The sequence below is a fragment of the Leptopilina heterotoma genome, unplaced genomic scaffold, assembly GCF_015476425.1.
Source record: "Leptopilina heterotoma isolate Lh14 unplaced genomic scaffold, ASM1547642v1 Lhet_286, whole genome shotgun sequence".
Lineage (NCBI taxonomy): Eukaryota > Metazoa > Arthropoda > Insecta > Hymenoptera > Figitidae > Leptopilina > Leptopilina heterotoma.
In genome coordinates, this window is record NW_025110993.1 from 23,814 (window position 1) to 48,627 (window position 24,814).

The window sequence follows — 24,814 nt, forward strand, 5'->3', positions numbered from 1 at the left end:
CAACCTTTTAACTATTGCAGCCAACGTAAATTTGCTAAAACCAAAGAAGTCGTTTTATTGTTGTGATTATTTTTTGGACATGCTTTCAAACGTTAGTTTGAAACCACGTCCAAAAAAATAATCGCAACAATAAAAAAGGAATGAAAAATCCTTCTTAATTAATTACAGAACATTAAAGTCTTTTGTACCCGCAGCAATAAGGGGCGAAAGAGAGCAAAACAATTATTCCAACTCTTGGCGACTCTGGGTTTTAACGAAAAACTGAAAAAGAAAAGAAAATCTACAAGTTCCATTAAAATTTCAATTAAAACCCCAGGAGGAGGGCATTCTCCACTATTAGAGTAAAATGACTGGAGATTGAGTTATCATTGCAACAACTTTACGTGTTCGAGTAAATTACCAAGAATTGTGAGAGAGGAGATTCCAAAGAAAATTGCTCGGTAAGAGATCTCTGTAGATGATCTTTTGTACGTGTGAAGCGAGTGTTTTAGAAAACGAGTTCCTTGGCCGCGTGCCTCGAGTACGTGACCCGAAATAAGGCTCCCGAACATAAGAGGGCAAAAGAGAAGAGTCTCACACTTGATGACGTCGATATCGATTCCGGTTTTCGTTTCAACCCTCACTTTCCGAGTCGGGCCAAAGGGAGGGAGGTCGAGACGAAATAGGGGTCGCTCGGGGTAAGTTGGCGAGAGCGAGAGTCTCTCCCTAATTCGAATTTAGGTGTTGGCCGGGTTGGCAAGTGGGCGCAATGCGGTGTCATGCTGCGGGCGTTCGCCATCCTCTCTCTCTCTCTCTCTCTCTCTCTTACTCTCCCACTCTACACACACAACTGCCAACTTCACTCAAGGTTCAAACCGGACGCGAGTCTCTTCAGGGTTCTCGTGATCCCGGCGACCCGACAAAACCGCCTATTACTTGATGAGAAAACGCGCACGGTATTAGATTCGCCATTTTTAATTTTTAAACAAACAAAAAAACATCGAATTCGTTGCGAGAAACCTCGACATCAAAATGGCAAGTAATCTTGCGGCAAACTTGCAAAACAAAAATTTCAATTTGAAAAAGAAATACTTCCGACGTTTTTAAACTTTGCGAATCCGATGTTGGATTCGTGGAGACTTGGTGGAGACAAAAAAATACGAGTAACGAATTTGAAAAAAGAAATCGATCTCTCTCCCTTTTGGGACTCGTAACCGACAACTTTACCAAAGGTTCAAAACCGGACACAAGTCTCTTCAGGATCCTTGTGATCCTTGTGATCTTTGCGATCCTTGTGATCCCAATGACCCGACAAAATCGCCCATCACCTGATGAGAAAATCCTAAACTTGTAAACGAGTTTAACGAAGGCGATTCAAACAAATTGTCGCACAATGGTTGCAAAAATAATGTTTTCCCCCAAAAAGCATTCAAGAAATTTAAATAAGAATTAGAATCCCACAGCTTTGTATGGAGAACTACAATAGTCGCAGTAAAATTAATGAACAGAATTGCCACAGAAATTAAATTTTCTTTTTCCCTCAATTCCAGACAATTCCATGACAGTAAAGAATATTTTGATTCACTCTAAAAATCATTACTTCCATAGGAAAAAAATTTCAAATTAAAACCTTTTTGGAAATTAAATAACTTATAAAAAAATTGTTTTAAAACATGAAGATATCGATCACTCCGAGTCCTCGCTTTCTTCATGTTTTTATAACAATTAAAGATGACAGAGTAAACAAATTTTTTTTTATTATAAGATTATTCTCACTGTAACTTCATTAAATAATTTCTAAGTACATAATAATTTCATGATAGTTCTTTGAAAATTAAGTTATTTAAAAAAAAATTTGTCAGAAATAGAAAAAATTGAATGTTTTGTTTTAGAATTCGTGGTAATTTCGAGACAAACAAAAAAGTCACAAAAATTCGAATTTTCTTATGAATTCTAAAAATTTAATTTTTTCCAGTACTTTTAATAAAAATCCCTGATTTGCTAATTGTTCGCGAAACATTGTGCATGGCACAGAAAATAAAATTTTGCTCCAAGACTATATTACGGCATTACAGACGATTATTTGTGCGAAAACCAGCGAAAAGTGACTCGCCTTTGACGACGACCGGATGCTGCCGGAAAAGTTGTCTCCCTCGGGAGAATATAATCCCCCGGAAAAGGGGCAGAACTTAAGCCAGAGGAGAAGTATATGCGGCATGGTTTGCGCGCAGTTTCGCCCGCGAGTGCTTGGAATTTACAGTAACGCCAGGTTTGGCATATTAAGCGGTTTAGTTTACACGGCCCTTTTATGATTCCACGGTGTAAACGAGAGCTGCCAGGGCTGAAAGTGAGTCTCCCGGGGGTCACGTACAAAACCGCACCAAGCCAAAGAGAGAGAGAACCAAACAGAAAGGCAATAAAAGTTTTAAGTACCGAAGAAACAAAAGGATTTCTATACTCATTGCCTCGAACCTTTTATTACACCGAAGCCATTTGGAATTAAACAACCACACTTTATATGAACAAAGCATTCAAGACAAGAAAAAATATATAAAACAATTACGATAAATTCGAAAAAAATACCCGACTTGACACTCGCAATCCACGAATCCGTAAATCCCTGAGCAAAGAGTTAGCAAGTTACTAAATATTTTTGATGAAAATAAAGGAAAGAAATTAGGGAAATAAAAGTAAAGGGAAATATTTATTTTTTTTCTGGTATTTTACCTAATTATCCGAGTGTGATGATTTTTGAAAAGAAATTGCCCCGTTTATCGGAGCAATAAAAGAAAATTTGTTAAAGCATCCCCTTTAACTATCCATAACCGGGACAAGAACTCGACCCCAAATTACAGCAAGTGCCTCAAGGCGTCTGACGAGGCGTCGAAACGATGATAAAATGGAACGTAAAATGAAATTGGCACTGCCTCCACTGCCTCCCGATTCTCTATTACTCGCGTTGGGAAAAGTTAAATTCAAGACGACGACGCGACGCACCACTGAAAACTTGAGAGCAAGTTTAATCTATGATTAGGACAAAACTCTGAAAATGGCAAATTTTAGTATGAGAATGAATGGATAAGGAGAAAACTTGGAAAAATTCTTTAATTACCATTGTATTTTGATCAAATTCTGCATGGTGTGGAAAATATTTTGAAAATTGATGAAATTCGTTTTGAATAGTATAGTTGTTGCTTTGGTTTTATAAAAATTGTTGTTTTGCAGATACATATTTCCAATCGTGTCTATTTCTATATATAGGCAGGAGATTTTCTACGACGTGCATTTCAATTGCAACGATTGCCACTCGAAACACGTTATTTATTCTCCACTATACATCTTTTACACGCGCTCGTGCATAATATCGTTTACGTGAGTAAATCACACACTCTCGTGTCAGTTTGTTCGCTAGAAAGTCGCAACAGTCGAAATTGCCCGTAAAAAAAGAGAATGTTAAGTAACACCCAAGTTTTGCTTTCTCGAATATATTGCCAACTTTACTGCAACTTTTCTCCAAAAAACTCGTTAATTCTAATTTACATTGTTTGCAACATATTTTTTTGCTTGTTTTTTCAAAAATAAAATAACCAATGAAAACTGTGTGATAATAATAATAAATAGCGTTTAAACATCTTTTATTTATATAATTTATGGCTTCGAAAAATATTGAATTAATAAATATTCAAAACAAATAAATTAAAAAAGGAGAAAATTAAACAAAAATGAAATCAAAGTTATATTTAAAAAAGTGTTGATTATTAAACCGATAAATAATTCAATCGTGATGGTAATAATAAACAAACGAGAAAAAACGTGCGGAATAAAGCAGGAAAAAACAAGACCGGTAAATAATAAAAGAGATAAAAGTTAATAATAACCGATGATATTTCGTGTGTACAATCTTTTTTTTCCTATTTTTTTATTTTCCCCTCGAACGGAGCTTTTGATTAAAAATTCATCAGACAAACAGTCGAGTTTCTCACTCTCGCCGCTTTTCCCATATAAATGCATATCATGTGGAGTTTCACACGAAAAGTATACACACAGCAGCAGCTTCGCTGAAAACTCCCACTGACGTCGAAATGACGTTTTCTCGGTACGGTAAACCATAGTAAAGGTACGCCACACGTGTCAGATTTCAGGGAGAGAGAGAGAGAGAGAGGAGACTTTACGCTATGCATGTCGATGAAGCTCTTGCGGGAATATAAAATAAAAATGAGAGGCAAAGAAGAAAAAGAAAGAAAAAAAAGAAAAAAAGAAGAGTGAGAAAAAACAAGAAGAAAAAAAAATCAAGGAGTTGCATGATCGCAAGTTTTACTCGCAGTATATCGATATATAAATCTTGCCTCGAGGGGTAAAACTTTCTGCGTCACGAAAGCCGTTAAACTTTTCGCGAGTCAAATTTCTCGAGCCATAAAGCCAAATGCAAATAAGGATACACGGTGTTTTCTTTTTGCATCACCAGTATAATGAGATGGAATTCGAAAGAAAATGGAAAAATAGAAACCTTGAGTCAAGTACGTGCCGAAGGTGAAAATATGTATTAATTCAGTAAAATATTTCAACTTTTTTAGGAAAATATTATTTTATTTATAAATGTTCTTAAAACTATTTTTTTTACGTTATACTACTATTGGGGAACTTTTTTTAGAATTCAGCCACTGTTTTTTTTCAAAATTTCCACTACTTATTCGCTAAAACTAGAAATGAAAAACTAGTCACAAAAATTATAATCAAATTCTTTAAAACGATTCAATTATTTTCAAAAAATATTTCAAATTCATTTCAATATCTAGTATTTTAAAAACTGAAAATATTTGAACCGTTTTAAAGAATTTGATTATAATTTTTTATAATAAATTTTTTATTTCTAGGATTAGCGAATATAAAGTAGTCGAAATTCTAAAAAAAACAGAAATAGTAGCTTTTAGTGACTGAAATCTAAAAAAGTACCCAAATAATTAAAAAAAGAGTAGTAAATAGTAGGTTTTAGTAGATGAGTGCGAAGCCTGTAAATTAAATAAACAAATAAATAATAATTTATATATTTTGTTTCATAATAAAAAGAAATTAATGGAATTACTTTTTTTTCGTATACGTTTACAAAAAAAATAAATAAACTCTCTCTCTCTCTTTCTCTGCTGCAACATTGTCAGTTGTCAATTATTTAAATTTGGCGAAATTGAAATTGATATACAAAGTTGTTTCACAACTATCGCGGGTCTTGCATGGTTTATATTCACTCTCGTGACAGACGGAATATGTATATATTATATTGATATATAGATAAGCGAGCTTCGCATGTTCAGCATTCTCCTCATAATTAATTCACTTGGCTTTCAACCACGGTTTGCGATTTCTCATACAACATAGTGCCACTGCAATTATTTTTCATTGCTTCTGGTCGATGAGAATTAACATGCCTAAACTCCATAAATACACTCCACAAAGGAATCTTCATTTTGCAAATATTTGTCACGGAAAAAGAAATCCTTTCCTTTCACCACAATCTCGAATAACGATCGACAAAATACTCAAGATGCTTCCAAAATTGTTTTTAATTTCTCTTTTTCCTTTAGGTATAAAGAATTTCACTTGCGTAAAATATTTTTCACATTAAAAGTCAAGAAGAAGAAAAAGTTTCCAAAAGAAAAAATTTGCATTTACTGAAATTTTCTTTCAGTTTTTTTTCACAAACTGTGACAATGACTAAAAGTAATTTTCGAAAAATAAATTTTTCCCATTATTTTAATGTTTATTTGTAAAAAATTAATTTCTTTTCTCACAATCAGATTTTTTTTAATAAAAAAAAGAGAAAAGAAAAAAAGAGGTAGTAATGAAATGTAAACCCTAGTTTAATTAACTGAGGGGTGGCTCAAGTTATTCGCGCAATTTGTAAAGGAATTTGCCCGCCTCTTTACATCACCCATTTCTCTGTCGTATATAAACTGCCATCTTGGCAAGGAAACAAGAAATATATAATAGCAAGACGGACGGCGAGAAAAGATTTTCGAAACTAGGACAAAAAACTATTTCACTGTACAGCAAAAAATGAGAGGAAAATTTTTATCCATTGAAAGAAAAATTTGCGAATTTTCAAATAAAAAATCAATCTTAATTATTTTTCAATTTTACTAATAATAAAAATAACAATTTCAAATAGGAATTAAATGAACTAATAATCAATTTGCAAACAAAATATTAATTCCATTGACAAAAACTCTCTCAAGCACTAAAATGGGAACAATTTAATCGACCCCTAATTTTTCTAAATTAAAAAATTTTAATCTCCGTAAAGTTTCATCTACAAAATATTCTCGTGAGAGATGGGCATTTCTTTCTCAAATTACAAAAGAAAAGAAAAACGAAGCTCATTTCAATCGAGCAATCGTCAAGAAAACAAAGAGGCACAAAGAATAAAATTACATTAGTCACATCAGAAAAGTTTTTTCATATAAAATGAAACTTAATAATAGTAAAAATAGCGACAACACGGAGGCAGGAAAAGTAGAAGAATAAAAAAGTAGACGAGAGAGAAAAGAATAACAAGAAGAATGTTCGATATATAAGAGACTTGACGGTAATTCTTTTTCGAAAGGAATTCTTAATAAAGGAAAAGAACTTGGCTTATACAAATTGAAAGATTACACGGCAATATCGACAAATTCCACATCGAATCAACTATTTTCGTATGAAGGGATAAGATTTAATATAATATTCAAAAAAGAGGAAAATAAATGAAAAAAAGATGAAAAGGAAAAAATTCTTTCGCAATTCGATCGATACTGGAATATAAAACGTATCTCCGAAATTAAATGGATTCTCGATACAAAACACCGCTTTCCATTAATCGATTTTCTTTTTATTTGAAAAGCAAACCAAAAACTACTAATTTCGTTTTTTCTTTCCTTTCTCTTTGATAATTCTATCAATATGTTTTAATCTCTTAGAAGAAGAAAGAAACCTGAAACCAATAAATAGAAATTAAAAATCGACAATTTCTCTAATCAGTTTCTTTTCTTCCTTATTGATAATTTTGTCTATATTTAAAATTCTTTTTTTTAGAAAAAGATAAAAAATCACAGGGCAAAGGAGATGAGAACAAATGGAGGGTGAAGAAAAAGAGAATGGAGTGGAACTCTTAAAAATTCGACAAACAAAAGGATACTATAGTGATATTGTCGAGAATCGTCAAGAGGTTCGAGTGAAAAGAAGCCTTTTTGCTTGTTTCCTCTTTTTTCATCACCACCTCCCCCTCTTCCCCTCTGCTGCTCCCTTATATTTCCGTTACATTTTTTTTCTCGCCTTATTACTTATTTTCAGCTTCATTGCTCTCTTCGATTTCCTGTTTTTTTTCTACCCCTTTTTCTTTTTCATTTTAAATTTAATTTAACATTTCCACTATTAAATATTAATTAAGTTTCAGTTTTAAATAAATTGTTTTAATAATCAATTTAGGAAATAAATGAACTAATTGAAAAAAAATTCAAATCACTAACCTTGATCTTTTTCTGGAATTTTTACAGGCGGCTTCTTCTCTGGCGCTTTTGGCGAACAATTTTTCCTAACTGGCTTCACGGTTAATGTCGACGGTACCTAAAATATTTCGTTTCCATTATTATCAAATTTCAGGTGATAATTATTTATAATTAGCAAAATTTCTTTACTTTCAAATATAAATTTTTGAATAATTTCATAATCAAAATTTAAAAAATTCACTTATTCAGTAAATAATTAATTATCATTGTTAAATTTTCAACAATTTTAATATAATTATTCGCAAGAATTCAATTATTTTCATAAATAATAGGTAACATTCTTTGAAAGAATTCAATTATTTTTATAAATAGTACAATTTTTTGCCAAAATTCAATTATTTTATAGAATTTTAATTAATTCTTCGATATAATTCAATTATTTTATTAAATACTAAAATTCTTTGCAAAAATTCAATTATTTTTAATACAATTTTAATAAAAGAATTCACTTTTAAACATTTTTAATAATAAAAAAAAAAAAATTCAATTATTTTGAATTTTCATTTAAAATTATTTAAAAAACTACATTATTTTCAAAAAAACTTAAAGAAATTTTTCAAAAGAATTTAATTATTTTTTCTATCAATAATTTTATGAAAATTTTAATTGTAAAATAATCAATTACAATTATTAACAAAATCGATTATATTTTATAAATTAAAGAAATTTTTTGAAAGAATTTAAATTATTATTAAAAACTTTAATATTATCTAATTTTCGAAAAAATGTAATTATTTTTTATATTTTAATAAAATTTTGGAATGAATTAAATTATTTTAGAAAAGTGTAATTAAATTCTGCGAAGAATCTAATTATTTTCTAAAAATTTTAATTAAATGTTTAATTTCAATTATTTGAAAAACTTGAAAGAAATTGTTTATAGAATTCAAATACTTTCAAATGTTGTAATTAAAATTATTAAAAAAAACTATTGCTTTAAAATAATTCAAAGAAATTCTTCCAAACAATTTAATTACAATTTTTGGAAATTTTAATAAAATTCTTCGCGAGAATTCAATTAGTTTTAAAAATATTAATTAAATTCGATTGTTTTCAACAATTTTGATAAAATTATTTTTAAACGTTTTCACAAAAATTTTTCTATTGAATCCAATTATTTTTAAAATTTTTAATAAAATTCTCTCAAAACATTCAATTATTTTCAAAAATTATGATTAAATTCTTCGAAACAATTCAATTATTGTCATGAATTGTGAAATTCTTTGTAAGAATTTAATTACTTTTATAAAAAATGTAATAAAATTTTTGTAAAAAAATTAAATTATTTTCAAAAGGTTTAATAAAATTATTTTTAAACTTCAATTAGGTATATTTTAAAAATTTTCAATTAAAATGATTAAAATAAAACTTCAAGATTTAAAGAAATTCTTTAAAAAAATGTAATTATTTATGAAAACTAATAAAATTGTATTATTTTTTTAATTAATAATTAATAAAATTCAATTATTTTCAAAATTTTCAATTAAAATTATTTAAAAAACTCCAGTATTTATTTAAAAAAAAATCAAATAAATTCTTCAAAATAATTAAATTATTTTTAGTAGGTGCAATTTTAATAATATTCTTTGGACGAATTCGATTCTTTTCACAAAAATAATAATATTCTCTGCGAAAATTTAATTATTTTCAATAGAATTTTAATGAAATTTCTCGAAAGAATAAAATTTGGATAAAATCCTTCAAATTCTATTATTTTTCAATTTTTTGATAAATACTTTGCAAGAATTCACTGATTTTCAGTACATTAATTTTAAAATTGAAAACATTTAAAGAGAAAATTTATTAAAAAGTTAAGAAGCAAACAAGAATTAACTTTAAACTGCAAACAGATTACCAGAATATAACGGTTATTAATATAGATTATTAACAATTAATAATTAATAATCTAAAAAAATAATCTGAAAATGAAAAATATATAATAAAAATGATAAAAACATGTCTTTGACATTTACCACTTTCTCCGAACGTTCACCAGACGGCAATCTGGCGATCGCAGCTTCAGGACTATCTTCAGGCGGCGGCGGTTGAACAATCCAATTATATTCACGCTTCTCAACAGGCAAACCCCATCGTTCATATTCAAGACTCTGCGTTCTCAATGTCTCATAGCAATCCAGGCAAACAACGGCAAAATCGCCATTCTCCAGCAGCAAACTCTTGTCCGGCTGTCGATGATACCTCAAAAATGGAAAATCTTTAACAGGCAGTGCGCGTACTCGTTTTCTGTATGTTGTGATTCCACACACGTAACAACAATAATCGTGTGTGTTGTATTGTCGGTCTTGTGGATTAACTTGTTGCGAGCCAGTCAACGATTCATAGCGACGCCATTGCGCCAATAGTGTATGGTAGCAAAATGTACAAACGAGTGCCGAGCCATCTTCGCGCAATTGTTCCGCGTTTGTTGGCGATTGATGGCGTAATAGTTCGGGGAAGAATGGCGCATTACGTCCCTGCGGTCGTCCATACAGCACACGAGCGAGCGTAAGATCGCTGTGTAAGCCACACAAGAAACAATAAATTGAACTGCTCGATGTCCCAGGATTGCTGCCGAATGTTCTCTCTGAACTTGAACTTGGCGGCGTTGCTATTGAGCGGCTCACATCGCCATTTGGATGAGGACTAGGAATATCGTATCTGCAATTTCAAAGACAATTATATTATCAAGCAATTTTTCAAAACTTTTCAACTATTTTAATTTTTCTATCTTTCAGGAAAGTGTGAATCTTGCTGTAAATCCGAAAAACAAGAGTTTTTCGAATTTACAGCAAGATTCACACTTTCACTAATTCCACTAATTCCACTAATTTCTACAATTTTTCTCCAATTTTTATTATTTAAATTAATACTTCAATTTACGAATAAAATTTCCAACTTCAATTAGGTATTCATCAAATATATTTTCAAATAACAAATCAATCTTAATTATTGTTCAATTTGCAGGGCTCGAACCAGGGGAAGTATTTAAAAATACGGACTTTACAGACCAAAAATGAAAAATTACGGACCATTTACGGACAAAAATATAACCAATCCGAGTCAAATGAGAGAACATTTTTCTTCAAACTAGAAATTCAATTTAATCCAATAAAGCGACTTTTCTTGCTTCTTAAAGTCAATCCAATACCAGAATTTCAAAAAAAATATCTTACCTTCGACGTTCTAAAGGAACTCTTTCGGCGTCCATATTTTCCCACTGTTGCGCCAAATGATTAACGCAATGACTGCACGCCAATACCCTTCCATGACTGTCCATACAGGCATTTTCCGAAGTTCGAACCATACTTCTCAAACATGGAAAATGCATCGCATGTGAATTCATTCCTTCCGGACTCGTTGATAACCTGAACGTACAAAATTAGTCAATAAAGTTAAAAAAAACCCAGTAAATTATGTTCCTAAAGTTCTGAACGTTTCCAAATTCAGAAAATAAAAACTAACCATTCCATGTGAGTGCGTGGATAGAGTCTCTCACAAATGTAACATCTGTAATTTTGACCGAGAGCAACTGTGCCATTTTCTGCTGGACCATTATTAGGCGAATTCCGTTGACTTGTACTCGCACCCTTAACACTTGCCGTACGCGATTTACTCGATGATTTGTTTAAGTCGTATGGTTTAAATCTTATATCGCTGCCAGTCGCTGAATTTGCCGGCGATTTTGCAACGGCAGGTCGAGGAGACGGTCCTGCAATTCAAAAAAATTAAATTAATTTGTTATTACTATTATTATTTATCATTATCACTTCCTTTTAAAGAAAGTGCAAAAATATTCAAAAACAAAAAAAGAAACATTTTTTTGAAATAAATTCCATTTTCCATAAAAAGAAAAACATTCTACTCAAAGCGGTGCTTTTAAAATTCAATTATAATCTAAAATTTTAACTGAAATTCATTTTTAAATTAATTTTCATTAGGAAATTCTACTAGAATTCAATTATTTAAATACAAAAATAAATAATTTATTGCATAATTGAATGTTTTTTAAAATTCAATTCTAATAAAGAATCGTTATGAACAAATTTTCAAATAATTTAATTCTATCAACGAATTTTAATAAAATTTTTAAGAATAATTACATTTTTCGAGAAATTCGATTAAAATTGTATTAAAAATAATTAAAATTCTGCGATGAGTTTTATTATTTGTGAAAATAATTGAATCCCTAAGAAAAATTTTATTACTTTTGAACAATATTTCATTTTTGCGAAGAATATTAGTACTCTTGAAAATAATTGAATTACTGCAATAATTTGTAACTTTTACAAAATTGAATTTTTTTTCGTGTTTTTAACTAAACATCTTCTATAAATCCATAATTTTTAATAATTTTTAAAAAAGTTCTTTAAGAATTTTCAAATTCATTGGTTTACAATTCAATTTTACAAAATTTAAATTATTCGTAAATTCTTCAATTAAATATATATTAGAAAATAAAAACTTTAGATAATTACAAAACAAATCTGCAGCTAAAGTTTCTCAAAAAAAATTAAATCCACAGAATTGTTAGTTAAAAATATAAAAAATTCAAATTTTCAAAGATTTTAATTGAAAACCTTTTCTAAAAATTTACGTTCTAATGGTTTTAATATTCAATTATAATCTAAAATTTTAACTGAAATCTATTTTTAAATCAATATTTATGAGAAAATTTTACTAGAATTCAATTATTTAAATACAAAAATAACAATTTATTGAATAATTGCATGTTTCTTAAAATTAAATTCTTATAAAGCAAAGTTACGGACTTTTACGGAATTTACGGACCTAGTTCGAGCCCTGCTTCAATTATCATTATTAATTATTATTTCAATTTACATTTTTTCTTGAAAAGAGATTTCTCTTTTCAAGAAAAAAAGTAAATTTTTAAAACTAAATATTTTCTTGAATTTTCTTTTCTTTTCCGTACTTAGAAGAAATTTGAAATTAAAAGAAGAAAGTTGTGTATTTTTTTACCTTGTTGCCTGAATTCGGTTGTTTGAACAACAGCTTGCGGCTCATGATTTTCACCGCCAAAAACTTGATGCTTTTGAGGAATGGCTTTATAACAAATCGAGCAAACTTGAACCATTCCCTGAGGACTAATGGGACTCGCGCCAGGCGGTGGCCTTAGTGAACAAATAAATGGAAAATATGCCTCTTTCTCTGGATTCGGACAACAATAGAGTAATCTAATACTGGATGAAGGATATTCCAAAGCGCAAGTGTAGCAAATAAATGTTGTCGTGTCCATTGTTGGCGCCTGCCGTTTACGTAGAGCATAATCGCGATCATTATGTGGAACACCCTGACGATTATAATTCTTCCACTGTTGTAAAAGATGATTCTGACACGCCGAACAGGCCTGCAAAAAGAAAGAGAGAAGAATTAAAAAAAGAAAGTTCATTTTTCACTGAAATTTTACATTTAGCATTCCAGGGTTTATTAAAGTGAAAAAAATGTATTAAAATAGAGAAAAGAATTACGAGCGTAGATAATATTTGTACCCAGAGAAAAAAGGGGAAAAAAATTCTTTTTCTCCTTTCTCAAGGGTAGAAAATTTACTTTTCGTTTTTTCCCCTGAAAATTGTCACTAGTTAGCTATAAAGTAATGCGATTAAAAATAGATACACTTGACATCGTTTTTACCTGTACACGACCAGCACTATCCATTGGCCTACTCCTGCTCGGTCTCGGATGTAGCATAAGCGAGGAAAAAAATGGCGGTGGACTGGAAGAAGGATGGGGTTGGCTTGGCAATGGCTTTGCCGCTATGTGACTAAGTGAACCTCTTTTGAATTCATCTCCACACACGTAGCAAACTTCGGTCACTGAATTTTTGTCAGGCATTGACAAATCCAAAATGTCTGTACCACTGCTTGATGAAGAACCACAACTGTAGATTGCTGAAAAACATATTGTTCCAAATTTAATTCTTTCTATTTCAAAAGCAGTAGGCTAAATTTACAAAAACTGTTTTTATTCCGAAAAGAAAAATACAAAATTAAATCAAAATAAAAATATAAAATGAAAATACAAAAGAAAAAAATGTAATGCTTGCAAAAAGCTTTCACACAAAAAAGTATTTAGAATTTAGTACACTCTGTAAATAAATAAAAGAAACGAATTTTTTTCACCACTAACTCATGTGAATATAAACTAAAAATCACTGTAACAGTTTCTTGTTCGCACAAATTTCCCCAAAAACTATTTTATTTTTCTCTCTTTGTTTTTTCTCTAAATTTTTCTCACAACTATTTTTCATCACAACTCTCTTGGAGAATACAAATAAAATGTGTTAATATCGTTCCGTAATTTATAATAAAGATAAATATCCCGTTTTCTTTAACGGCGCTCATTATTATGAAATTCCTCGCGATATATTATTTTCTTTTTAACAAACACCACTGATCACACAAAAAAGGAAAAAAAAGTTTTTTCCTTTTTGGGAAAAAGAATTAAATTGCCACAAGATTGTCAAGTTTTTCGCGGAGTAGAGCAAAGCTAAATGACCAAGTGGAACGTTCTCATTGAATGAATTATGCGTTCTACGATTTTCGCGGTCTTATCTGTAAAACTATTAACCTTTACTCACAAAGTTTATATTAGCGAATGGAGAAACGCTAAGGCCAACGTAAATAAGAACCAGATTCGTTTATCCGCGATCAACATTTTATACCAAATAGTGATATGTTCTCGATATTATAACCATTTTAATACTGAAATTCCGAGAAAATTTACATCAATTTTTTTTACAATTTTTTACAATTACAAGAAAAGTGATAGAGAAGAAAAAAAAGATGTTATTATGATTATTAATTATTTATCATTAAACACATTTCCGGTTCAAAAAAAAAATAAATTTCCCTGACCTTTCACTGATTTCTAAATTCAATAATAAGAAAAAAAAAATTCTAAAGAAACTTAAAACTAAATAAAAAGAAGAAAAAAACAATAATAAGTCATCGAAATCAATTGAAGAAATGGAGGATACGAGTAATCGGGTCATATTTTGATATACAAAGAACAAACGGATTCTTTCACGGTATTAAAATAAAGTGTCTTAAGACTCTTAAGTCATATTGTTGACCTTTGATAACTATCCAATTAATCGACGGCAGGTCAATTTTAATAATTAGGTAGCAATCAACTTGAAAGTTAGCGCTAAAAATCTCCTTTCACATATTTTCAAAAAAAAAAAGAAGAAAAAAAATTCTTAACTATTTTCTCCGAATAAATTTGATCAAATCATAATTTCTTGTAGTACAATTTTTCAACCGTTATTTCGCTTAATTATTGCCAAATTATTATAACAAGAAAAACAGACTTCGCACTAGATAATTAATTTTAAAAAAGTGTAGCAAAAAAACTTCATAAAACTGACAAAAATTCCATTCTACATTTTATTTTCCTGCCATTTTCCTAATTTTCATAAAAATTATTCACTTCTTTTTTATCCTGCTAATTTATAAAAATAATTTATTTCTTGCGAAGAATTTTGGAAAAATTTTTAAATAATTAATTTCTTTTGACTAATTTTATGCAAATTCTAATTTAAATAATTGAATTCCTCAGAAATTTGTATTATTCATGAAAAAAATTGAATACTTACGAAGATTTTTACAAATTAAATTTTTTTAAATAATTGAATACTGTTTGGGTATTTTATGAAATTAGTAGATATTGAAAATCATTGAATTGCGAAAAATTTTATAAACATTGTTTTAAAAAATTAATTTTCTCGAAATATATATAAATATTATGACAATTTTATTTTAAATAATTGAAATAGTTGAAAATATTGAAAATAATTGAATTTTGAATATTTTTTCAAAATAATTGAATTGTTTTAAAGAATTAATTAAAATTAAAAAAATTAAAATTAAATTTAATATATTAAATTATTAATATATTAATATTATATATTATACTAACATTATTTATATTCGACGTTCGAAAATTAATATTAAAAAAGAAAAATTCCCTCGTAAATTTACTGTTTTTATTCGGGCCTAAAATAAATATTATGAAATTTAACTTTTGGGGAATATGCAGGCGACTTTGCGCTAAGTTTACATCGTCATAACGGAATTTTTTTTTTCAAGTCAGAGGTCATTGGATAAAACATATAGTAGGCGATGACACGAAGATTCCAGCTTCGGTAAGAGTTTATCGACTTTTTCAAGCTCTTGTCTACATTTCCCACCCCCTTCACCCCCCCATTTTTGATTTGATATCACAGTGAGAACAAAAACTTTTAACACAAAACTGGCGCCAATTTTGTTTCTTCATTAAGAGAAAACAAAAAAATTAAAAGACCCTCTCGAAATTTCAAAATAGAAAATAATTTTCAGTTACTTTACCGAAGTGGTTATTAATTTTCATAATTGTATATTAACGCAGATTGTAAAACTTAAACTCGAAATTAATAATTTTTTGAAAAATTATTTTAAGAGAAATTTTTAACGCATGTTTTTATTTATTTTTTTTGATCGCTTTTTTTAAAGCGTTTTTAAAATCTTACGTTTATAACGGATCTTTCTTTTTTTCTGTCTTTTTTTAACAAGCTATTCTCATATCGTGAATTCATATCTTGAATCCCAGGAAAAAGGAAGTTTTCTGAGTGTTTATCAACAAATGATTACAAATTATAATTAATATCATTGAATAAAATTATTAAATCATTTATGTCAGCCACTAAGTACCAAGTTTTGTATATATTACTTTAGTGTTAGACATTATTTTTTCCTTCTTTATTCTCTAATTATTATAAAGAAAAAAAATTACATGCGCGAACGTTTATTATTTACTCTACATTTAATGATAAACAAAAATTCGTTTCGTTTCTGTATAGCTAAATCTAAATCTAGTAAAATCATATTTTTCCTTGTTTTTATTTATGAAACTAATTCAAAGTTCGTTTTATTAAAATTATCTCAATATTTATACGTATTAATAATTTTTAAAAAAAAGTCTGTTTACTTTTAAAGTTCAACAAAACAGAGAAGTTGGAAAAAAAAACTTAAAAATCAACAATTTTTAATAAACAAATTTTTTAAAAAATGTTTACTTTGTTAAATCGACTACTGAATTCTATATATAGATTCTATTCTATAGATAAAAACAGGCAGAAATAAATATTTTTTTTTTAAAGGAAAAGTTGAAAAGCTTTTAAAAAAAAGGAAATTTTCATTTTCTCTATTCTATTATTTTTGATAAAATTCAACTTTCTATTTTTCGAAGTTAGTACAAAAATTTAGAAATTTTATATTTTATATTTGTATTTAATTGTTCTAACATTTAATTCTAATTTCTATAAAATTTAATAAAAATTTTCATAAACAAGACCTCATTTTTTTTGAGAATGTAGAAAAAGAGAATTATAAATTTCATTCAATTTTTATTCAAAGAAAATTTTCTTTATAACCGAATTTTCATTTAAACAATTTATTATTTTAAAGAGGAATTGCTCCACAGTTCAGTTTAAAAATTTCAGTAAGAAGAAAAGAAATTGAAAATAAAAGTATTATTAATGTACCAAAAGAAAAATTGTTCAACAATTCTCTAAGTAGGCCCAAATTTTGTGAAAAAAGTTTCTAGTTTTTTAAAACAGCACTATCGTAATTTTTTAGTTGTTGGTCAATTGTTTCTAGTTTATATTATAAAAAACTATTAAGAAAGCAATATTTTTGCTATTTTTTGTTTGAATTTGTATTTTGTCAAAAAATATTTTGTTCCTTCGAAAAAATTAATTCTAAAGTAAATAAAAATTATGAATTTACATTATGTTTTCAATTTAAGACAGTCACTTTTAAAAATATTGCAACAGGACATAAATTTCATTTGAATGTTCTAAATTTTTCTGAATATTGTTTGATGCAATATTTCTCCCCGCTTGAAAAAATTGCCTTCGTAATTTTAAGACAATTTTGAATAATTTAGGTAGAAATTATTTTTCCGTTTAATTTCGCCCTTATTTAATTCCTCCCTAGTTTTTCTACTCCAGTAATAAAAATATTACTGGGATGGAAAATTATAAATTTGATAGTGTACTAAATTCCTTCTGCAATTTTGGAAAATAATATTTTAATGTAATTTTTTGACTTTATCATTCGGTAATGATAAAGTCAAAAAAAAAAAAAAATTAATTAATTATAAATAAAAGTTTGAGATTAACGATCACAAATTCAACTCGGAGCAGGGCTCGAACCAGTGAAATCATTTAAAAATACGACCTTTACGGACCAAAAATGAAAAATTACTGATCAATTAATGACAAAAATACAATCAGACCGAGTCTAATAAAGGAAGTTTGATTACTTTTGAAAATAATTGAATTTCTGGAATGATTTGTAATTTCTCTAAAATTCTCCAAATTATATCGTACAATTTAGGAAGTTTTCATCCTTTTTGAAACAAATTACGGATTTACGGACCTAGTTCGAGCCCTGCTCGGAGTGATCGTTAAACTGAAAGTTTTATTTATAGTTTAATTATTTGTTTACCTTGCGGTTGAGGTGGTAGAGTGGGTTGCGGTACAGGTGAATTTCTCGGTGCGTGCCGCAAGTCAAGTGCAGCCTCATTGGAAATTCTCGATTCCTCGACAACATTGTGTTGTCGTGGACTTTGCAGTCTTTGATGAGGTGATTGTAATTTCTGATGTGGCGACTCCATGGTGAGCCTCGTCTGTTCAATGTGTCTCGCTGCTGCACTCTCGCTCGTATTCAAATGCTGCTGCTGTTGCTGCGGCCTCGCAAGTTCCACCGAATTCGCCTGCTGCTGCTGTTGTTGCTGCTGCTGCTGAATTCTATTCGTCGTTTCAATTCTCGGCGATGGTGAATTTGTCGGCAAACGTGGTGAAATACCCACAGGCCGTACACCACTCTCCTGTCTCGTCTGTTGTTGTCCCGAAGTCGCTCCTGCCGCCGCTGTTGTCTGCTCATTAGTCAAGCCAAGAATTTGCGCCGCATATTCGCCCTGAAGGGCCATTTCCGCCCCCGTGAACGGTCCACCGTCACATCGCTTCAGCCAATAGATCCGCTGATTATGAGGCCTCGCATCGCGCTCATAACTGTCCCATTGCTGCAGCAATAGAGTATAACAGAGACTGCAGGCCTTGATGGCGCCGCTTCTTACACCCTCACCACGATAGCCGACCGGCGGATCGTGTGTCTCCAAAAATGGAAAAAACGGCTCGTTCGGCGCTGAACCCGGCGCTTGTTTCACTCGCAGCCAATACTGCTCATTGTGACTCAATGTGCCGCAAACAAAACATATTCGTGGCAGAAGTCCCTCATCCTGCTGCGATGGTACTGATTGCGAAGGTGGAGGAAGATTTCCCTGCATTACCACTGGTGATTGCCCTTCGAGTCCCGGCTCATTTTTCACATACAATTTACTTTCCATCATGTCAGGAAATCATCAGTAGGATACCAAAAATATTTCCTTTCCTCTATTTCTCTCCTTTCTTTAATGCGATCCACATCTTCCACTTTTCTGCAACAAATTTTATCCATCATTATTATCAAAACTCACCAAAAATAAAAAATTATTACAAGAAAAAAAAACAAACTCCAAATGTCTATTTATATTCAGCAAATAGATTTTTACAATATTTGCCCATCTGTTAAACAGAGAATTGTCCTCGTTGACTCTACTCTTTGTAAACAAAAATCAACTTTCTAGGTCTCGGCGAATCTTCAACAAAATAGAAAAAAGTCGATAATTCTCCATTTTTAAACATTAAAAATCCACAAAAAATTTGTAATTACGAATAATTATTTTATTTCTGAAACTAGTTTTCTTAACACATTTTTTCTAAGGATATCAAAATTGGGACAAAAAACGAATCAAAAGTACGAATCTTGTAACTGTTATTATTGTCCATGTTTTTTTTATAGTAATTAACGTATAATAATTGGAATTTAGTAAAATCCTTTAAAAATAATTGAAATATCATAAAATCTTTTAAAAATAATTAGAATTTTATAAAATATTTTTAAAATAATTGAAATTCGGTAAAATCTTTTAGAAACAATTGAATTTTGGTAAAAGCTTTTAGAAATAATTGAAATGTTGATAAAATCTTTTTAAAACAATTGAATTTTGGTAAAATCTTTTAAAAATAATTGAAATTTGACAAAATCGCGTTTAAAAATAATTGATTTTTTTAAAAATATAAAATAAATAATTAAATTTTTGAAGAATTTTAATTACAAAAATATAAACATATTGTTTTTCCGAAATTTTAATAAAAATCTAAAGAAGTAAATTTAAAAAAAATTTAATTTACTTTGTTCGAAAATAAGTTTACCTAAATCTTAAAAAATTACCATAAAAAAATTCTAAAAATTAGTTTTTTCAAAATATTCTAATGTAATTTTTCGAAAATAATTGAATTTCTTAAAAGAATTTTTGTATAATTGAAAAAAACTAAGTAATTTTTTGAAAAATTTTAATTAAAAATTTTCACAATGATTGTTTTTTCCAAAATGTTAAAAATAATTCTGAAAAATTTTAATGTTAGTATTATTTTTTGTACCTATGTATTTTGAATTTTCGGAATTATATTTTTGAAAATATTGAAAATAATTGAATTTTCAAAAATTTATAATGGAAAAAAATTGTAATATGGTTTTTTAGAAGCTAGTTTTCAATAACTTTTATAAATTTACACTTGACCATTTTTCATTAAATTTTTTTTGAGAATTCAATTATTTTTACAAAATTTGCAATTAAATTTCTTCAAAAGTTGATTTTCAAAAATTGTAATAATAATACTTGAAAAAATCAATTAAGTTTTACAAAATTTCAATTATTCCAAATCTTTTTAATTGTATATTTCGAAAATTTAATTAGAAAAATTATTAAAATAATTTGCAATTTATATTAAAAATGTGGTATTTTGGAAGAAAAGTCGAAAAAGTCGTAATTTTTGTAAATAATTCGAAAAAAATCGCATTTTTGGAAAATAGGCGAAAAAAGTCTTTCTTTTTAATATATAACGAAAAGAAACTTTTCTTTTTTCAAAATTTAAATAAAATAAAATTCAACGTTAAAAAATTATAATTTGAACGAAAGAAATACAATAAAAATTATTTACCATATTTTGACAAAAGAGCAGATTTTTTAATTAATACGAAAATATTTATAGATGAAAAAAACTACTTCGACTCGAAACAAAGTATCGACTGTGGAACTTTTAGTTTTAAAATTTAGCACTCCCTTGTTAGCATAACCTTCTTTAAAGCTAATAATACATTGATATCGATGACAAGTGAACAAAAATGTATTAACTATTGTTACTTCAAATTTTCTCAACCAAGTTTAAATCACTCTTTTAATATTTAATAGAAAAATGACAAATTAAATGGGAAATAAGAAAAAAATTTTATAATCAAGAAAAAATAATAAAAAAAAAAAGAAATAAATAATTAAATATGAAATTAACGTTTAAAAAAATCGTCAAGTATTTACTATATGAATAGATATAATTAAAATTATACTTTCAATTTTCATATTTAAATTACTAAACAGTAAATAATTGTTTTTCACTCAAAATTCAAATTATGTGTAAATAATAAATCCATTTTTTCACTCAATATTTGAATTATGCGTAAAGTATAAATAAATAAATTTGTTCACTCAAATAAAATACGATCAAATTGAATAATGATTCAGAAAATTGAAAATCGCTTGACGAATACACTTTGAACGCAATTTTATACAAATTGGCAAAAAAAGACAAAAATTGTAAAATAAAAATAAAAAAAAGAAGAAATAAATAAATTTTGTTTATTTGAACGTTAAAAACTAAGAAAATTCACAAAAAAGACAAATTAAAATTTTCTTAGAACTAAAAAATAAATATTAAAATAAATAAAAAACAAATACTTAAATAAGAAAATAAATTTTCTTTTACGTGTCAATTTTCTATAAATCGTTCATTGACAATTTAAATTAAAAACTGGTTTTTATTTATCAGCATATAATTTTTAAAGTCAAAGATTAAAAATTGTCAAGTTTTTTTTCATTCCAACACTTAATGACAAATTGTATAATTTGCCAAAAGAAAATGAAAAAAAAACATGTGGAGCTAAATTATTTATTCTATTTTATTGTCAAAGAAACCGGTTTTTCTATATTATATACGATTTGTTATAAAATTATAAATTATTTATTTATAAATAGAAAATTAAATAATACAAATATATAAATTTTCAATAGAAAATGAAATGAAACAGAAAATGATTTAGAAAAAAAAAATGATATATCTAAGCTATTGTATGTAAATGAGTTGATTTGGGTGCAGCTGTGACCCTTTTTCCTCAATAATGAATAAATATATAAAATAAACATCGTTTTCTATTTATATAAATAAATTTCTTTTTTCTATTACAACAGAAAGGAGACAAAAAAAAGAAACAAGAAAAGAATTTACGGTCAATCGAAGATAAAATAAATGAAAGACACATACAAATAAAAGAAACTTTAATAAAAGACATTAAATTGTCCATATGACCTGGTTTAATTTATTTAATCTAAAAAAAATTATTATTGATTTCTTTAAGATATTAAAACACAAGAAACACAAGAAAAATGGAGAATTAAAAAATAGAATCTAAAAAAAGAGGGAAAATTTCATTTTCTAAAATAATAATAATACTAAAATATTTTATTAGTATTAAAATATTACTATATTAAATATTTCAGTGCTAATAAATATAATATTTCAATATTAATAATAAAATAATAATGTTAATAGTAAAATAATAATGTTAACAGTAAAATAATATTATAAATAAAACACGTTTATAAAATAAAATAATAATTTAATATAAAATAGGAAATAAAGTAATAAAAGTAAAAAAACTAAATATCGATCGCTTGTAATTTTAAACGTCAAATAATTTTAATATTAGAGATATCGAGTATCGATTGACTGTCGAATATTAAATTAGTTTATTTTTCTTCCTCAAGACAAGAATCAAGAAATTCTCATTTTATTAAATTCTTTTAATTTATCCTAATAGTAAATAATTAATTATTAAAAATACTTAATTAATGAATTAAAATAATTATTCAGTTACAAAGAAGTAAAAATAAATAAATAAATAAACGAAAAATAGAAGTTGAAAAAACTTGAAATATAAAGTTCACTAAACTCTTTCAACTTTCGTCAGTAATTTCAATGAAAGAACAGCTGTTCTTTTTTGAATATATACACAGTGTTCTTTGAAGAAAAAAACTGAACAAACAAGAGGAATGTGGGTAATAAAGCTCTTAGACATATGGGCACAAGCAATTAAGGTGTAAAATGTAATTTATCAGCAACAATATAAATGTAGTAGCTAAATATTCATTAAAAAGAATAAGAAAAACGTAAATAGTAAATTTTTGATTTTTTTACTTCATTAATTGTGCAGAAGAATTTAATGAGGTAATTAAAAAAAATAAAGTTGAATGAATTAATCTGTCTCCTAAAAAAAGGAGATTATAAACATGTTTTACTTCCCATTTAAATATCAAGTATTTTAATTTCGTTGGAGTTGGGAAAACAATAAACAATTTTGTTATAATTACATAATTTATAGAATTTAATTATATAATTTTAGATGGTAATTCTCAATTTTCGAATTGAATGCCACCCTTATTTTTTAATTCACAAGATTCTAAATCAGAAAAAGAAGAATTTAATTTTCAAAAATGAAAATCGAAGGAATAAAAACGAAAGTTAACCTTAAAATGTTTGCGGAGAAAAAGTGACAAGTGAGAAAAGATTTACCACCCCGGGGTTCAATTTCATTGTTCCGAAATTATTGGCAATTGTAATTTCACTATTAAATCTTGAAGGATGTTTCTATATTAAAAAATTATCCCTTAAAAAGGGGGCGTCACGAAAAATATGGATTTTTAAAGAAAATATAAAGCACTTGCACACTTTCAACTCATGTTCCTCAGCCCAAGATTTGAACTTTGTATTAATTTTTCAAACCCTCGTTAATAATTGAAAAAAAATGAATGCTCACTGATCCCCGGAAGTTATGGTACGATCGCATAATCGAGAGGCCAAAATTCCTTCTACGAGGAACCACGAGAACTTGTTCGGTGAGAGAACACGAACATGGGTTCATAATGGTGGGACATTTTTTTTTCAAGCGTCGGCAAAACGAAACTCATTTTTTCCCCTTAAATTCTCATGGTTTAAAAAATGCAAAGGGGAAAAAATTTTCATCAATTTAAATAACGCGACAAATGAAAAAATTATTAACTCTATTAAACAAATTGAAAAAAAATGCCAAAGAGGAAAATTTCAATTTTTGAGATTTTTTTTTACACGGCAAAGACGACGACACGACACGACCGGACACCGACCGTGACTCCCGAAATACGCTGCACCATCGATAAAATATCACATTATTTAATTTCAGAGAAAAATTATATCAACACTCACATTCTCACAATAAGCCCACAACATTGCTGATGAATCGTGGAATTATAATCAAGCAAAAGGGATAAAAAATTCTTGCTCTTATCTCTCTTGAATTTTCAGTCTCTCCCATACGTGCTCGAGCTCCACTCCAAATTGTTGGGTGTCACCTTGTCGCTGCGCGTCTTTACACTCATATTTACATTGAAATGCGCGTCGTTTAAATTAGTCCGATTCGCGTATCAGACAATTGTAATTAAATTAAAATTTTCTTTAAACGACTCCGGCGAGTAGAAAATATACATTTACAAAAGGCTACAGTGCAACTCACTCCACCGCCATCTTGTACCATGTCCCATGATGCGCCACGATATACAATATACATTAACCAATCAGCGCATTCCAAGCATGCGCAAGTAGTTTCACAAAGAGCGGTAAATTCAAAATTATTTTCAAAAATATTTTTTATAAAAAAAATAATACTGACCTGCAGTTTATTAATATAAAACTTTATTTGTATTTTAAAATATGAATAATGGTATTAACTACTAAATGTAAGTATTTTATAAGTATATAAATAAATATAGAAATAAAATTACCATTACAAAAACGTAAACCGTACAGATCTTTAAATTTCCAACGTTCAGTATCTGCAAAAATGATTCAAAATGTATTATAACGTAATAAATAATTATTATGTAGAAGCTATAACAAAATCGTAATCAATAAATAGAAAAAATTTATTTTAAATAATATTTAAATCGGGATAAATGTTTATGCACAGTACCAATGCCATTGCAGCAGTGTTGGCAACATTGACTTTTGGACAAATAGCAATGTTGGCAGCACTGTACTTTGCAATTTTAGG

General features: G+C 28.2%; 1 protein-coding gene across 1 annotated transcript; it reads right to left on the reverse strand.

Moving 5' to 3' along the window:
- Positions 1-7,452: 7,452 nt before the first annotated feature.
- Positions 7,453-24,314, reverse strand: LOC122504255. The gene is made up of 8 exons (XM_043615269.1): positions 23,971-24,314; positions 18,023-19,013; positions 13,167-13,423; positions 12,495-12,882; positions 10,980-11,226; positions 10,691-10,882; positions 9,491-10,175; positions 7,453-7,575 (listed from the first exon to the last, which is right to left on the reverse strand). Exons 2-8 carry the CDS (start codon positions 18,924-18,926, stop codon positions 7,474-7,476), a joined length of 2,775 nt encoding a protein of 924 aa, XP_043471204.1. The 5' UTR covers positions 18,927-19,013; positions 23,971-24,314; the 3' UTR covers positions 7,453-7,473.
- Between the last annotated feature and the right edge of the window lie 500 nt (positions 24,315-24,814).

Bases quoted from the DNA above. Each gene is read 5' to 3' on its own strand.
- LOC122504255 (XM_043615269.1), bottom strand. From the start codon at position 18,926: ATGATGGAAAGTAAATTGTATGTGAAAAATGAGCCGGGACTCGAAGGG. The intron at 10,883-10,979 runs GTTAGTTTTTAT...TTGTACGTTCAG, and splicing joins CCACGCACTCACATGGAATG to GTTATCAACGAGTCCGGAAG. The intron at 10,176-10,690 runs GTAAGATATTTT...TTGAAATTGCAG, and splicing joins GTTCCTTTAGAACGTCGAAG to ATACGATATTCCTAGTCCTC.